The 15,571-nt window shown below is 38.4% G+C and overlaps 1 protein-coding gene across 1 annotated transcript in view; it reads left to right on the top strand.

Annotated features, from left to right (window-relative positions):
• Positions 1-15,571, top strand: part of RASA1 (RAS p21 protein activator 1) — a 113,921-nt gene that overhangs the window by 84,608 nt on the left and 13,742 nt on the right. Inside the window, exons 17-23 of the mRNA XM_030567981.1 lie at positions 5,316-5,488; positions 5,779-5,938; positions 6,153-6,295; positions 7,110-7,225; positions 8,584-8,670; positions 10,669-10,736; positions 13,709-13,797. Of these exons, the coding sequence (XP_030423841.1) occupies positions 5,316-5,488; positions 5,779-5,938; positions 6,153-6,295; positions 7,110-7,225; positions 8,584-8,670; positions 10,669-10,736; positions 13,709-13,797 (836 nt within the window). The remainder of the gene's footprint in view (positions 1-5,315; positions 5,489-5,778; positions 5,939-6,152; positions 6,296-7,109; positions 7,226-8,583; positions 8,671-10,668; positions 10,737-13,708; positions 13,798-15,571) is intronic.

Here is a 15,571-nt window from a genome sequence, read left to right as displayed (position 1 = left end):
GTAGTTAACCAGGAGAGGAGTCTGACAAGATCGTTAGAAGCTAAGATAAACAGGCTTATAGAAATGTAGTTCTGGAAGGGACCTTGAGAGGTCATCTAGTCCATCCCACTGTGCTGAGACAGGACCGAGTAAACGTAGACCATCCCGGACAGATGGTTGTCTAATCCATTCTTAAAAACCTTCAATTTCACAACCTCCTTTGGTAACCTATCTATTCCAGTGCAAAATTGCCCTATAGTTAGAAAGTTTTTTCCTAATACCTAACCTAACTCTCCCTTGCTGCAGATTAAGCCTGTTAATTTTTGTCCTACTTTCAGAGGGCATGGAGGACAATAGATCTCCATCCTCTTTATACTAGCCCTTAATGTATTTGAAGGCTGTCATCAGGTCCCCCTTCATTTTCTTTTCTCAAGACTAAGCTTGCCCAATTGTATTAACCTTTCCTCATTGGTTAGGTTATCTAAACCTTTTATTATTTTTGTTGTTCTCCTCTGGACTCTCTTCAGTTTCTTTATCTTAAAGTATGGGCCCCAAACTGGACATTGTACTCCAGCTGAGGCCTAACCAGTGCTGAGTAGATTGGAACAGTTATTTCCAGTGTCTCACAACACACCTGTTAATATACCCCAGAATAGTAGCCTTTTTCACAGCTATATCATATTGTTGGCAGTTTGTGATCCACTGTAACCCCCAGACCCTTTTTCAGCAGTTACTACTGCCTAGCCAGTTATTCCCATTTTCTATTTGTGCATTTAACATTTTCTTCCTAAGTGTATTTTGCATTTGTCTTTATTGAATTTCTTCTATTGAGTCTTGTTGTTTTCAGACAGATTGTCCAATTTATCAAGGTCATTTTGAATTCTAATCCTATCCTCTAGAGTGCTTGCAACCCTTCCTACTTAGGTGTTATCCACAAATTTTATAAGCATATTCTCCACTGCATTATCCAAGTAATTAATGAAAATATTGTTTATTGTTGGACCTAGGACAGATTCTTGTTAGACTCTATTAATTATGTCCTCCAAGTTTGACAGTGAACCATTGATAGCTACTTTTTGAATATGATCTTTCAACCAGTTGTGCAGTCACCTTATACTAATTTCATCTAAACCACATTTCCTTAATTTGCTTATGAGATGTCATGTGGGACTGTGTCAAAAACCTTATTAAATTCAAGATATATAATTTTTCGCCTTCCCTCATCCACTAGGCCAATCAAAGACGGAAATTAAGTTGATTTGGCATGATTTGTTCTTGTCAAATCCATGATGGATATTAAATATCACCCTATTCTTTAAGTGGTATCCTTGTTTTGTTCCAGAGGCAGGTGTCTCTATGGTAGATTCCCAGGGAGTGACCCTTAATTAAGTCTTCACTTCCCCTGGGTCTGTGGCTTTGCTCATGATTTTTGTGACAACTAGGTGAATGCTTCTCTGAGAGTCTCAGGAAATCACAGGTACTCACTTTGAGTTGATGTCCAAGGTCCTTCTTTGGATCTGAGCAATGTTGCTCAGGCAATAATAGATTACTTGAGTTGCAAATGCTATAATTCACCTTCTGGAGGAATCTTTGGATGTCTCCTTTGAGGCCAAGCCAACAGGTCAGGTGGCATTTCCACACTGTCTTTTAAAGCATGGATATGGTGTTGGAACAATGAGAAAAGTAACAGGCTCCTGTCCTCCATGATCAGAAATAGCTATTTGTGAGAAATAAAAGAAAAAAAAATTGAGGCAAAAAAATTCTGACTCCAGTGAATTCTGTCCCATAACTCAAATCACCTGTAAGCCACTTTCTCCTTTCTCTCCTCTAGTAGAGATTATTTTCTATATTGCCCTTTTCATGTATGTATCTCCTGTCACAGAGAAGGATGATAGTCTTATCAGTAACTGACAGGGTATTCTTTACCCATATCCCTGACTGCTAGGCAAACTGCTGAAGGGATGACTCTCAACATGTGAAACTTATTTAAAGGTAATTTGGTTTTCTGTAGTCTTCTCTTCCCTCTTTTTAGGGCAAGGAGGAAGTATCTAACTTCAGAGAGGTGAGTAGAACCTCTCCTTACGTAGGACAGGATGATTGACAGTCTTTTTTGCTTCCTGGTAGGTGGACTCTTATAGCATACTTGTGCTTTTATTTAGGATGGAGAATAGGAGGCTATCTTACCTCACATTACCACTAAGTAATTCCCCCTTATTAAGCACTTACTGTGTGCAGTATAAATGTATTTTCCCAAAGAAGCTTTCAGTCTCTCTCACACGCTTTGTGCCAAGCTGCCAGGCAGCCATTCTGGAGTCTAGGAATCACTGGAGGGCAACGGTGCTCTTATCACCTCACTTTCCCTCAGTCATTCCATTAAAATGCTCCCTACGCTAGAGTGAGAGTTATGTACTGCTGGTTCTATTCCATGTGTGTTTTCCCCAGTCAACTAGTTAAGACTGTTTTTCCAGCAGTGAAATCAGACTGAGGGGCCAAGATCTGGCCTCTTACCTTGAACTATTAGAAGTTACAAGGCTAAGAAACTGATGCGATTTTTTCAGTGTTTTAATTCTCTTGCCATAAGGCACAACAGTATGTGTCAAAAGGTGAGTGTAAACACAACAGTTGTTTCAGAATAGCATTTTCATATTTATTTTAGTGTTTGTTTTTGGAGTTTGCACATTATGAATATTCATTACACACAATTTCATAGTTATGTTCTCTTTTAAAGAGCCTGTAGCGTATTCATGCATCATTTTGCAAAACATTCAATTGGGAAACAGTTCTGTTTATTCAATACATATTTTCTGTATTTTTCTGACTCCAATTTGTGTTTAAAATCTATATATATGTGTGTAAACATATGTCTGGCTTAAAAAAAAAAAGTGAAGAGTTCCATATTGAGGCTTGAAAAATCTAAACAAACAAAATGTATTGCTAAACTTCATCTGCTTCTGCTTGTTCCCCACTGAAAGCTACAGTGCTCTGTCATAATTGCTTTTGGTAAGGATTATCATGGAAAAATAACTTTAGGTCAGGAATAAGATCAGTAGCAGATGAACTATTTAGAGAGCTAGATACACAAATCATTTAAAATAACTGTCATCTTGTGTTTTCATTTGGATGAAGATGGCATACACTATTTTTATGTGTAGAAAAATCAACTATTAGTGTTTCATCATAAAAGGATAGATTGGAAAGGAATACATTTCCTTTAAACTAAAAGTAGCCTGTTGTCCAGTACAGTGATCGAGTACAGTCTCTACAAATCGCACCATTCTTAGCAATTGTTGTTAGGTAGGATAGATTTATTTTCCTTTAAAGCTAATTAACACATATTGTGTGATAGAGAGCAACTGCTCTGGATTCCCTCTGGTCATGTCGTTCACTTGGATTTTAAGTCTAAGCATCAGGGCTGTAGTATTTAAAGTTTGAGCTGGGGAGATGTTCTAGCTTGGAAATGCTACCACAATCAAAAGAAAAATGAGAAACTTCAGAGTAAAGCCTTATTACCTCACTGTTCCCATCAAGTAACGTAAGGTGCTTGTACACTTCACCTGACAATAACAATATTTGTGAATCAGCAAAACAAAAAAATGAATATTGAACCAAAGTGTGCATAAATGACTTGTGAAGATGTTAAAATTTTGACTCTGCACTTGGGGAGAAAATATTCTTGAAAATCCAAGATTCATGTAAATAGAGGTTTATGCTTACCTAGCTCAAAGAGATCAACCCATTCAGACTCGCAGTAGGCAACTAGCCAACTAGAAGATGAAACATCTCACCCATTACCTGCCTGAGTTGGATAAAAGGATTATTCCATATCAGCCCATATCAAGGCCAGTGAGTACTAGCATTGCAACTGGAAGCTCCGAAAGGATGCACAGTGGAGGTGATAGTATTCTGTCCTGTTACCTTGATATGTCAAAAGACATAGTACTGCAAAAATGGGGCAAGGTAACGGCCTGTGATTATTATTATTACTTACATTACATAGCACCATTTGTATATATGATGTTTGGCAGAGAAGTAAGATGACAAGTTTGTTCCCTGAGGTGCTTACAGGGGAAAAATAGACTTCTCATAATGAGAGAGAAAAAGAAACAGATACCTGCATGGCAGGTCCAGGCAGTCTGACAGAAACTTGGGCTATGCCTCTTAAAACATCACAGGAGTGTTTATGTAGGATGTTACCTCCACCTGGTGTCTCTTGAGGCCTGTCAGTGAGGAATTGCCTTTTCAGGACAGCCAACACTCATTCTTGAAGTAATTAGCCAGTAGGAAAGGTGCTGCATCTTTCTACCAAGCTGCCAGGTCAAGGAGTTAGTTGCTGTGACTGGCAGTGGATGGACTGGTAAAGGTCATTGTTCTGTTTTAGTTCTATTGATTAACTATGTTCCTTGCATGACTTCTTAGGCGGTGGTATAATTTATTATTCCTATTAAGATAGTGCCTAAAAGCCCCAGTCATGGACCAAGGCCATTGTGCTATGTACTGTACAGAGACTCATTCTTTCACCTTTTAATGATTTTACCATTCTTGGACTGACTTCTGACATTCACCTAGGCTGTCAGATACATGTGGGAAGGGACCCCTTTGTTTTCACTGATTATAGTGCGTAGCATGGTGGAACTCTGATCCTTGGTTGGGGTTACCAGATATTACTATGATAGAGATATAAATAATCTAGGTGAAATTATAGAAACTGGGGGCCACAATGGTTACCTGAAGAGAAACGCTTAATGTGAAGTGTCTTATTTCTTTCATTAAAAAAGATAATTTTCTAACTTTAGCACCTCAGCCTGGTTTTAAATGATTTTTTAATTTAATCTTAAAAATAATAAAAAGTAGGTGTGTGACATCCATGGTGTTATGCTGATTTTGTTTTAGAGAGAGAGGAGAAAGTTTGTCCTACTTAACAGCTCAGTAAGGTAATGTGAGAATGAACAGTGTGGAGGAATAAGCACAGGGTTGAGAATCAGGAGGTCCGGAGTTCTAATTCTAACTCACTGATTCACTGTGTAACCTTGAGCAATTCACTTCTCCTTCCTATGTCCCCCTTTTATATGGATGATAAGCATGAATTTGTTAAAGTCTATATAGTGCTTTGAACTGGTAACACATTCTAAGTGTTACTCCAATCTAAAGGGGTTTATTAAAGGTGTAATTTGCCAGAGTAGAAGTATGGAATTCTAACTTTTTTGTTTTATTCATAAACTTATAGTAAAATGCAGTGAATGAGATAAGTACACTTTGAAGTAAATTAATATTTTATATTTAATACTAGTGCTATCCTTGCTGCAAGTAACTTATTCTGAACAATGTTTTTCTTTAAGTGTTTATGCGTTGTCAGTTAAACCGGTTACAGAAAGGACATGCAACAGATGAATGGTTTCAGCTGAGTTCCCACATACCATTAAAGGGTATTGAACCCGGATCTTTGCGTGTCCGAGCACGATATTCTATGGAGAAAATCATGCCAGAAGACGAGTACAGTGAGTTTAAAGAGGTATTAAGTTACTTTGACAGTTTAATTTTCCTTGGAAGTTATTTAACATGGAAAATTAAAACATTTCAAATATAACCCACTCAATTAAAGTAATTGTCCAGCTTGGCAGTTTAACACTGTATGAAGGCTAATATGTTTAGTATTTCGAGGCTGATCTTAATTATACACTCCTTATGAAATTGTTAATGCACTACTCACCAAGCATATATAGTGGTATCTTCGCAAGATAACTCTTGTCAGTTTGTCTGCTAGAATTCTTGATGTTACAAGGTTTAATTTTTTCTGTTTAGCTGATACTACAGAAGGAGCTGCATGTAGTCTATGCCTTATCATATGTATGTGGACAGGACCGAACACTATTGGCTGGCATTTTACTGAAGATTTTTCTTCATGAAAAGCTTGAGTCATTGCTCTTAAGAACACTAAATGACAGGGAAATAAGCATGGAAGGTACAGTACAAATATATTAATTCTGAATTTCATTTACTAAAATGTTGGAGAGAAAATTATAGTCCAGCACCAATTTTTCCCACTTTGTGAATAAATCCAGCTGTTAAGTGTGCATAACACTTGCATGTGGAATTTTTCTTCCTCCTCCATTCCTCCTTTAAATTGAATTGAAGTTACATATTTATTTCATAATGGCAAAATATTATTTCTTCAGATGAAGCTACAACCTTATTTCGTGCTACCACGCTGGCAAGCACCCTTATGGAACAGTATATGAAAGCTACAGCAACAAGTTTTGTTCATCATGCGCTGAAAGACTCTATTTTAAAGATAATGGAAAGCAAGCAGTCTTGTGAGGTGAGAACTTGGATATATCTTATATTCTGAAATACTTGGCTTAATTGAAGAAAAGATTATTGTGTAGTGGTTGTTCAGTTCCATATTTTGTCTAAATTACTAGCTTTAAGGGAATGTTAACCTTTCTGAAATTAAATTCTGATTACATTAGAAATAGAACTTCTCATGAAAATGTTTTCTGTATTTGGTACTCTTCCTAAAAATGTATTTGAAAAATGTGCCCAGCTCTGCTTTTTAATGTACATTTTAAGGACTTTTTTAAAAAATTGGAGCAATTGTTCTTTCATAATAGATTATAGGTTATTCTGAAGCAATAGCTCATCACCCTCCTAATTTTGAGAATTTCCAGTCAATTCAAGGAGTGATTAGTCAATTTTTGAAGTAAGTTTTTATTTAAAATGTCATTGAATTAATTACTGATTTTTTGCGCCATGCACATTCATTTAAACCTATCCTACTAATTTCCTCTCTTCACCCAGTGACTTAAATATAAAGGGATGAGTGAACCCATCCCCAATTAATTAAAATAAATTTTGAGTTAAAAAAAATGAATATTGAATGTTTTTACACTTAGCGTTGTGCACACACTGTTAGAACTCAAGAGTGTTGCCCCTCCACGTTTTTGTTTGCCTGCCAGCATTGAAGCATAAGTCCCAAGAGGCTCCACAGCCCTGAGGCTTATGTACAGCAGCACAGTGTTTTACCACCATGCCTCAAATCTTAATATTTAATTAATCTTTTAGGTGCCTAAATCTGTTTGTTGGTATTTTGGAAAAGAAACTTCATTTAACCTGCTGATTTTTCTTTTTTGTAGCTAAATCCTTCAAAGTTAGAAAAAAATGAAGATGTGAACACTAACTTAACTCATCTGCTAAGCATACTTTCTGAATTGGTGGAGAAAATATTCATGGCTGCAGAAATATTGCCTCCGTAAGTTACTGCTTTGTATAAATAGCTGTTCAGATTCAATCAGAAATTTAATTTTGCATAATTAGCATTGTTTCTTACAAAAATCAGTGTAGCAGCATGCCCTATGCTCATCTATTATTGTGAGATTAATTTCCTCAGTTTTTGGGGCTGTGTTCGAGCACATACCAGATTTCCTCTGCGTGACAGAAAAAAGCAAAACAGTGTATGCTAAAGGTTGAATTCTATTTGCTGCATAAGTGCCTCCTGCCAGCTCGTGCACGAATTAGCTATTAAACAGTGGTAACTTTTTTCTTCCTTCTTTATTGAGGAAGAGTACCATCATAACTGTTAAGGAAAAAACTGGTTAGGGGTGAGGAAGGATAAAAGTGGCAAAATTTGGTGTTCCCATCATGGAGACAGGGATTCTCAGGCTGCTGTGGTGGGACTAGAAATTAGGGACCAATTATAAAGTGGCTGAATTGAACACAACCTTTTCCCCACCTCTTCCTGATGAAAAAGGGGATGTTATGGCATCACTAAAACACTATGTGGCTGTGGTGTGATGACACTTTAACTGTGAAAATATCTGTACTGATCACCAGTGCTGAAAGTTTAAATAAGAGGTGTAGTTTTGGCCTTTTGACACCACTAACTTAGAATTGAGATAGTCGTAACACAAGTTCTACTTGAAATTTAATATCCTGCACTTACTCCATGGCTTAATTGTAAATCAACTTATCTAAAGTTGTCAGCATTATGTGCTTTTTATCTTCTTTAATCAGTTTATTAGTTTACTACGTCACTAACAATTAATAAATCATAAGCAGGGTCCTGTATTTATCCATGGTCAAATACCACTGACATTTTTATTTTGTGTTAGTGATAGTTTCAGCTGCCATCTTGTGTTCTCTCCTCCAAGGAACTCTAATTCTCTAATATGTGTGTAACAAACTGAAGTATTTGCCTGCGAACACCTAGCTTTTGTTTTCAGATGTTCTTCTTGGGAGAAGGCTAACATCCTGATGTGATCACTTTTAAGCACATCTGTATGTCCCCTTGAATTTAAATGGAAGTTCCATTCACCAAATTAAACCTTTCATATAATTATTTTTTTTAATGGACAGGAAACACAAACAAATAAGAATTAAAAAACTAAGTTCTTTGATCAATCCATTTGTTCTTGACAAAATGAAGCCGTACTTGAATAGCAATTGATACAAATCTGATGAAGTACCTATACAAAGTATACACAGATGTAACCTTATGTTGATGAAAGGCTTTCTACGGTATTTGTAAGTGCACAGCTCCTATTCATATATTTGGCAATAAATTTAAAATTACTTAATGTGTCAAGGCTATTAACTCTCCTATTTTGACAGGACATTGAGATACATTTATGGGTGTTTGCAGAAGTCTGTCCAGCACAAGTGGCCAACCAATACCACAATGAGAACCAGAGTTGTTAGGTAAGCTGCTTGTCAGTTCATTTGTTTGCATGTTATAAAAGCTTCTTATATTGAGGAAGTGACCGCGCACTGTTAGCACGCTAGTTAGTTCGGCTTGCAATGCCAAGCAATGTCAGCATCTGTAATGGATGACGTCATGTAAGACCATTGTAATATCTAAGCACAATGCTTAAGCTAAGGATTGAGGGCCTGGTTTGAGATGAAGTCACTGTAGCGATGCTGTTGTAAAATGGTGTAGGCAAGAGGCAACAAATACAGCCTTGAATATTGGATTTTAAAGCTTCCAAATAATGCAACAAAATGCAAGTACATTCAGATTGTTGTGTTACTTTCCTTTTCATGTATTTAAAGAGGAAAATATCCTATAGCTGGATATGAAAAGAGACATGAGATTGATATGCCTTTGAAACAATATCATTCTATTGTGTTAATGTTTGTGGATATCAGAAAATTAACTTACTACCTCTCCGTGGGCTGTGTAGTAATGCAGTGCAGTCTATTTAAGACTGGTCCACTTATGATTGTAAAATACAAAAGATAGTTTCTTAATCAAACACATAGATTCATTATAATCTTGTTATTGCTTAAATTTTACAAGGCATTTTTTTAAACTGCCAAGCAAATGATTGTTTATCAGGATGTGTAAAATCCACTGTCTCCAAGAGTTAAAACAGGCACAACAATAGTTTTGCACAGATGTTTAATTTCACTGCCTGTGCACTAACACATTATCATCTTTAATATGCTTTGAGGTAACTGATCAAGATGCCAAACTTACGGGGAAAGCTCTGTGGTTTAGAATGTGAAAGAAAAATGATTACTGATCATCTTCTGATTAAAAAAATATATGAAGGCAGCTGTTTGCAGTACTCTGTCCTTTGCTAGACAGATGGCTGCAGAAGTGTAAATCTCAGTCTGGGTGCAAAGGTCACAAATCTCAACCATTTACATGTTTAAGTGCTGACTCAAATCTAAAGGAAGTTCTGTATTTTCAGATCCATTTTAATATTTTTGACTGAGACCTCTTTTTTTACTGCTGCGTTCTTTTTGAACCTCTGGGATTTAAGGCAGAGAAATGTAGGGCTGAAGGGAGACATTAGGAAAAGGATTCCTTTTCCACATTGCTGCAAAGAGAACTGTCCTAGGAAATGCAGCATTTATTCTTGTCAGATTTGCCAGTTCATTATGTTTCAGAGAAGCTCAGTTACTTGCTTGTAATTTAGAAAAACAAATTGGTATGGATAATAGCAGAAACATTCAGAGTGGTTGAAAAACTAGAATCAAAACTGGGAAAAAAAAATGTGTTTTAGATAGGCTGCATCATTAGGGACCCGATAGTAGAGGGACTAAGGAATGCCTTAGGAGGAATGTCTAAGGACTTAGTGGTTTTGACGCTATTTTTCCTCAGTTGTTTGACCTTGGACCTAAAATCTTGGGCTGAAAAGTGGACGAGGGAGAATCAACTTAATGTACAGCGTCATCTGACAATGTAGAGGAGGCAACACTGCATTTCTTCCATCCTCCAAACGAAAGTTTGGTGGTTGAAGCAGTGATGGACACAAGAAAGACTGGGTGCACCGATAATGTTCCAGAACACTCAATGCCATTAGTGATTTACTTGGGAGCTGAACTCACCAATACTGAGCTGAAATACTCAGCTTTGGACTGGAAAGCCAGGCTTTCATGGCTAAAGGCCCTTTTGTGCTTTGGAAGGTGCTATCTGCCTTAGTCATGTGCTTTCCCCAAACAAGCATTGGGAGCTCAAAAACCCATGCACAAGGGCATAGACCTGGCCCAGCATAGGAGCAAGACCAGTCTTCACTGCAGGTGTGATAATAGCAAGATATTCTTAATTAACAAACATATTCACAGCATCTAAGATGACTAGTTAAACTGTTTTAAAGAGATTACTCTTTCCATACCACCTTAAATGAATATAAATTTTTCGCTAAATACAACAACTTAATTATTGAATAAAACACTTTTCTCCCCTTTCAGTGGCTTTGTTTTTCTCCGACTGATTTGTCCTGCCATCCTGAACCCAAGGATGTTCAATATCATCTCAGGTGACTATGCACTTCAGACTTTGAATATGTGGTAGTGGTACAATACTTGAAATGGGTTACCTTAATATGTCACTGTGCTCACTATATCTTCCAGGCCAGACTATTGGCCATTCTTGCTGAATGTTTAATGTTGCTACATGGCTTTGAATACTGGCCGAAAAACTATTTTAATTGGCTAGATTGATCTTTTTGTTATCATTCTCATGGTTAAATTTCTAGTATACAGTAGAAGTAGATGATAAAGTCTGTGTTTCTGGCTTAACCACTGTCTCATTTTAAGAGCCTGTAAAATATGCCCTGCTGTCTTAATGATATATTGTTCAGTCTGAACATGATTGGTCTAGTACAGGGGTCCTCAAACTTTATTGCACCGCAGCTCCCTTCTGACAACAAAAATTACTGCATGACCCAAGGAAGGGAGACCAAAGCCTGAGCCCTGTTGCCCCAGGTGGGTGGGCGAGGGGTGGGGGGGCAAAGCCCACGCCCAAGTCCCTCTGCTCCAAAACCCAAGGTTTCAGCACCATGTAAGGGACCTGTAGCCTGAGCCCCGCCGCTGAGGGCTGAAGCTCTCGGCCTTTGGCTTCGGTGCCAAGCGGTGGAGCTTGGGCTTAGGCTTAGGCTGTGGGTGGTGGCGGTGCTTGGGCCCAGGCCCCAGCAAGTCTAAGACAGCCCTGGTGACCCCATTACAATTGGGTCACGACCCATTTTGGGGTCCCGACTCACAGTTTGAGAACCCCTGGTCTAGTAACAATCGCAAATTACTTAAACTTTTGTTTTGCCTTCAAATAGTATTTGAATTTTGTTTCATAATTAAATGCCCAGAAGCATAAAGTTGTCCGGAGTACCTCATTCCCTTCCAAAATGTGGAGAGTGAGTAAACTTACCCTTTGTATTTTCTGGCTTTTGGGGGTTGAGATACATGCCACCCCCAAGATGCAACCTTAATTCTGCCCTATTTGAGTGATGCCTCAGTCCACCAACAACACACATACTACAACTCTACACTCTTAAAAATGCTACAGAACATTTTAGAACAGAACATGTGAGTTGGCAAGGGCCCCCGTTCCTGGCTCACTCATAGGAAGAGGGTGCAGGGAGAAGTCTTCATTCCTGCCAGTCAGGGAACTCCCTGATCCTAGTTCATACATGGGGGCCAGGGGAGGGATAGCTTAGTGGTTTGAGCATTGGCTCACTAAACCCAGGGTTGTGAGTTCAATCCTTAGGGAACTGGGTTAAAGATCTGTCTGGGGATTGGTCTTGCTTTGAGCAGAGGGTTGGACTAGATGACCTCTTGAGGTCCCTTCCAACCCGGATATTCTATTCTGTGACTCATTGTCTTCCACACCTAAACCACTCTACCACATGCCTTCCCTCCCAATCTCCTTCTCCTATCACCCCGCTATTTATCTCAATCCCTTTTCTCCTTACTGCAGCCCCAAATCCCTCTTCCTGTATTCTGTCCACACCTAATCCCTCCTTTCAACCTCCATGTGCCCTGCTCTGATATATACCCTTCATTCCCCTTCTCTACTCTAAACTCTCCTCCCACTCCATCCTTCACTCTGCAGCAGCAGCAGCAACAACAACAACAAAATAATTAATGTTATGAACAGTTCATGTTAGGATGATTGAATATCAGGAACTCTTAACCAAATGATCTAGTGACTTGCTTTCTTTTGATCACACTGTTCATGAAACATGATTGTTATGCTAACTGTCTTTCATCTTCCCTTGTTTAATCAATGCTAATTTTTTGATAGTATTTCTGAAGTAAAATGAGACTCTGCATATGGATTTTAGAGCAATTTAAAAACTAGAAATTTTGGTCTTGGGGCAAAACTTACAAAAAACAGAATGCAGGCAGAGAATAGGTAGTACTGTGCACTAGCTGAGAAAAAGGCCAACTGACTGAAATTGACTGTGGGACGATTAGAGCCGTATTTGAGCCCCAGGTAGAAAGCTACAAGGATTTCATTTTAAAATACAGGTTTTTTTAGGAAACAGTATATCAGGAATCCCTTGCTCAGGAGACCCCAAATTTGGACGACTCACACTTCAAAGCACCCCCAGGATGTACTGCAAATTACATGACAATCTGAATAAGTATTGTCATGTAGAAGAGCCTTTAGAATAGTCCCATATAAACAAAGTGATAGTCAACTTTAATTGTAGCAGAGCTGGCTCTCTACTAATAATCATCTCCTGGTACTAACATTTTCACCGTGTCCCATTTCTGGCAATGGGATAGGCACAAAGAAATCCTAGCTGCTTGAGATGTATCTTCAGCACATGAATTCTTGCCTTTTGATTAACCTGTATATGTTTACTGTACGGATTTACAGATAAAACTTAAGTTGGTATATGATGTTTAGCTTGTGTTCCTTTTTCCATTGAAAGGAAATGGGCATGGTTAGTAATTTTTACTTTAAAATATATATTAGTAGCCAGAGTCACATGACACTGCAGGATCACTTGCATGGGGATATAAACTAAAGAGTTCCAGTGTCGTCATTCTCTTTAGGTATATTCTTGAACTGAAAAACATTCATTAATCTGATGATGAAGCATCATCCTGCTGTAAAGAAAACTTCCAATTTTTATGGAAGGTTTTTTGTTTTTTACTTAACTCACAAAGCCTTAATAGCCATCTCTAGCAGCCTTTTTAGAAACCACTACTTTTTCATTTGAGTATGTGAGGTGTGTATCCAAGGATGGTGGGATTTTCCTCCCACAGGTAGAAAAAACTATCCACTGTTGTAGGAAGTCTGGTGTGAAAATGCCACATTGATTTCCTTTCTTGCCCCTGTTCCCATGCAATTCTGTTCGTAATAAAACTGCATCTTTATTTTGGTTGTAATACCAGGATTGCTGTTTGAGTATTGGATAGAAAATTAATATTTTGACGTAACTAATCATACAAGATTTTAATTGTAGTTTCAATTGAAATCAGCTGTGACATGTGTTTCTCTCAGATTCTCCTTCTTCCACTGCTGCAAGAACACTGACGCTGGTCGCCAAGTCTGTGCAGAACTTAGCAAATCTGGTTGAGTTTGGCGCTAAGGTGACTATGTATAGTTAAACTATAATTAAAGAATGTGAAATCTTTGCTATATATAGTGTAGGTCAAACAAATCCTAAAATCAATGATTATCCAATTAACCCCAGGTATAAAATATTTCAGATATACAAAATCTTTGTTCCCAAAAGCAAGCAAATGCTTCCATTGAGATGATTTCAGAAGCAAATCAATTTCCCTCTTTCTGGAGGTGCTGATTTTTTCAAAAAGCTTTGCTTGCATAGTGTATGCCAGAAGTGCTCACTACAAATCATAACTAAATTTAGGGGAAGCGAGTGCAAGTCTCCCTCTTGATATGTTTCGATCGTAAGTCCCATGAGCAGTGGAGTGTTTCATGTAAGCCTCTTATATTCATCTTTTGGTTGCTTCTTTTGGTTTCTGTTCCATAAACATTTCCTTTTTTAATTGTGCTAAGATCTACAGATACATTGCAATTGTCCTTCCTTCTGCTTCTGGCTGGCGGGCAGGAGCAATCTTGTCAATCACTGGCAGCAGAGGAGTACTCTGCCTGCTGAAGTTTCCCTCAGTGGAGACCATTTCCACAACTAGGATAATTTAGCTCTGCTTTCGTAAGTTACAGATTGTGTTAACTATAGTTTGAGAAAAAGGCATGACAGCTTCTACTACAGAATGTGAGAAATTTTCCCTAATGAAAACAAACCCACGTCTTCGTATGATAATTTCTATGTTTGCTCTGGATGTCAAATTGTCCCCAAGGCAAACTGGATCTTTGGACTTTATTACTCAAACAAAGGAATTTTTCAGGTGAGAACAGAAATTTTCCTATACTTTATTGTGCTAAAGTCTGTAGATCCATTACAATGGGATTTTCTCAGTAGTGTGCTTCAGGGTTGGGAAGTGGGATCATCTTTTGAATATGGACTTCTAAAAAGGTTATATTGTCCATCTCCCCTGGATACTAGGTCCGAGAAGCCTTCTGCAATAAATGCCATTGGCTAAAAGTATCAGAGAGGTAGCCGTGTTAGTCTGGATCTGTAAAAGCAGCAAAGAGTCCTGTGGCACCTTATACACTAACAGACGTTTTGGAGCATGAGCTTTCGTGGGTGAATACCCATTTCATCAGATGCATGTAATGGAAATTTCCAGGGGCAGGTATATCTGTGCAAGCAAGAAGCAGGCTAGAGATAATGAGATTAGTTCAGTCAGGGAGGATGAGGCCCTCTTCTTGCAGCTGAGGTGTGAAAACCAAGGGAGGAGAAACTGGTTTTGTAGTTGGCAAGCCATTCACAATCTTTGTTTAATCCTGAGCTGATGGTGTCAGATTTGCAGATGAACTGAAGCTCAGCAGTTTCTCTTTGAAGTCTGGTCCTGAAGTTTTTTTGCTGCAGGATGGCCACCTTAAGATCTGCTATTGTGTGGCCAGGGAGGTTGAAGTGTTCTCCTACAGGTTTTTGTATATTGCCATTCCTAATATCTGATTTGTGTCCATTTATCCTTTTCCGTAGCAACTGTCCAGTTTGGCCGATGTACATAGCAGAAGGGCATTGCTGGCATATAATGGCGTATGTTACATTGGTGGACGTGCAGGTGAATGAACCGGTGATGGTGTGGCTGATCTGGTTAGGTCCTGTGATGGTGTCACTGGTGTAGATATGTGGGCAGAGTTGGCATCGAGGTTTGTTGCATGGATTGGTTCCTGAGTTAGGGTTACTATGGTGCAGTGTGCAGTTACTGGTGAGAATATGCTTCAGGTTGGCAGGTTGTCTGTGGGCGAGGACTGGCCTGCCACCCAAGGCCT

This window comes from Gopherus evgoodei, chromosome 6, assembly GCF_007399415.2.
Source record: "Gopherus evgoodei ecotype Sinaloan lineage chromosome 6, rGopEvg1_v1.p, whole genome shotgun sequence".
In the NCBI taxonomy this organism is placed as follows: Eukaryota; Metazoa; Chordata; order Testudines; family Testudinidae; genus Gopherus; species Gopherus evgoodei.
This window is presented reverse-complemented; position numbering and strand designations above follow the sequence as displayed.